This window comes from Olea europaea, unplaced genomic scaffold (assembly GCF_002742605.1).
Source record: "Olea europaea var. sylvestris unplaced genomic scaffold, O_europaea_v1 scaffold23345, whole genome shotgun sequence".
Taxonomy (NCBI): Eukaryota; Viridiplantae; Streptophyta; class Magnoliopsida; order Lamiales; family Oleaceae; genus Olea; species Olea europaea.
In genome coordinates this window covers 1-1589 of record NW_019241456.1, presented here as the reverse complement: position 1 = coordinate 1589, position 1589 = coordinate 1, and the positions used below count along the sequence as shown (strand labels likewise).

Below are 1589 nucleotides of genomic sequence, written 5' to 3'. Positions count from 1 at the left end.
GAGGGAAAAATAAATTTTAATTTGATGGAGCCAAACAGATTAAACTTGTCTTATACAATTTATTGAAAATACATGTTTTTTCAATCGATCAATTTCAACTATGAGCCTGTTTGGGAGTGATTTTGAGAATTGATTTTTTGACCATTAGGAGAAAAGTAAGGTCCACCTGTGAGAGAAAAAGTTAAATATGACGGCTGAAATAGTGAAATAACAATCAAAAAATCAATTTTTTGGATGAAAAAATGAAACCCAAACAGGCCCTATACATTCTTACAATTATATAATTATTTAATTTTATTTTCTATAATAATAGATGTGAAATTACTGACAATAAGAAGTCAATCTTCAACTTAAGCACCTGTTCGACTCCAATTTGTTACATACAATTTTAACTGTACATTTTATAAAATTCACAGTTTTTATCCTTATTTCAATTACTCGTGTCACTTACACTTATTAAAATCTACAAAAAAATTAAATATTAAAAAACATAATCAAACAAAACCAAACCAAACCAAACCAAACAAAACAAGGTAAGTTAGAAAATGACAAAACCAAAAGATTAAAATAAATTTTTTCCACTTTCGCTTCTACAACAAAATATCCTGAAACGACAAGGGGTACATTCGATATTCTACAAAAGAAGAGGGACCAAAATGAAAAACAAAACCCCGAACATTTCATTTTTCTTTAATCCACCCCAACCCCTTTTTTTGTTTTTCTCTTCAACCCCCCGACTTCTATAGTTTTTCACTTCTACCCTAAAAAACTACATGAAAAGTTCAGATTGCAATACAGTGTAGTAATTAGCAGCGTCATCTTCAAGCTCCCAGAACCCATCAAACGAAGCAGCAAAAGCATTATAATTCCCAGAGTTGATTTCTTCATCAACTCTGTTATTAGTGTTAGGGATTCCAAGCTCGTCGTCAGAGGCTTCGAGGAGGCGTCTAATTACTTTAATGCTATCATCATCTTCTTCTTCTTCTTTAGGGCTACACTCACCGCCGCCGGAGGTTGTGGTGGTCACGGCGGCGGAGGGGTGATGGTCCTGTTCAGCTTCTGAGGCCGTACAGGCTAATGGGTCACCGGTGAGTTCTCGTTGGAAAGTAGAGAAAATGGCTGATAACTCTTGATTTGGCTCATTTTGCTCTGGTTCTTCATCAAGAATGGATAATATGTTGTCGTATGATTTGTTGCGCTTTGAGTTTGAATCTTCAAGCTCAAAGACTTGTTCATGGGATTCTTCTCTGTGTCGTTTTGATTGGGATTCAGCCATTTTAGGGAGAGAGAGCGAGAGATGGCGAGAGAGTGAGAATGTGATGAGATAAAAAGGCAGGGTTTGAAAGGTTTATATAGAGAGAGTGCATACGTGAAGTTTCGGTCAAAGATAGATGAGTGTGAGAGAGATGTCGACAGGTGAGAATATTTATTACTCCCGCCTGTTTTACGCGAATTAAAAAATCTTGATATTATTAAAAAAATAATTTTTATCAATGACTTTTCTAATTTTCCTTATTCAAACTTGTACAATTTTTAAGACTTATTTGAGCCTTATTAAATCAATGAGAAATATGTGGTTAAAAATAAAT

At 34.4% G+C, this 1589-nt stretch overlaps 1 protein-coding gene across 1 annotated transcript; it reads right to left on the bottom strand.

The window, feature by feature from the left end:
- Positions 1 to 546: 546 nt before the first annotated feature.
- On the bottom strand, positions 547 to 1337 carry LOC111381585. Its single transcript, XM_023005378.1, has one exon. It carries the CDS (start codon positions 1274 to 1276, stop codon positions 770 to 772), a length of 507 nt encoding a protein of 168 aa, XP_022861146.1. The 5' UTR covers positions 1277 to 1337; the 3' UTR covers positions 547 to 769.
- Positions 1338 to 1589: the final 252 nt, after the last annotated feature.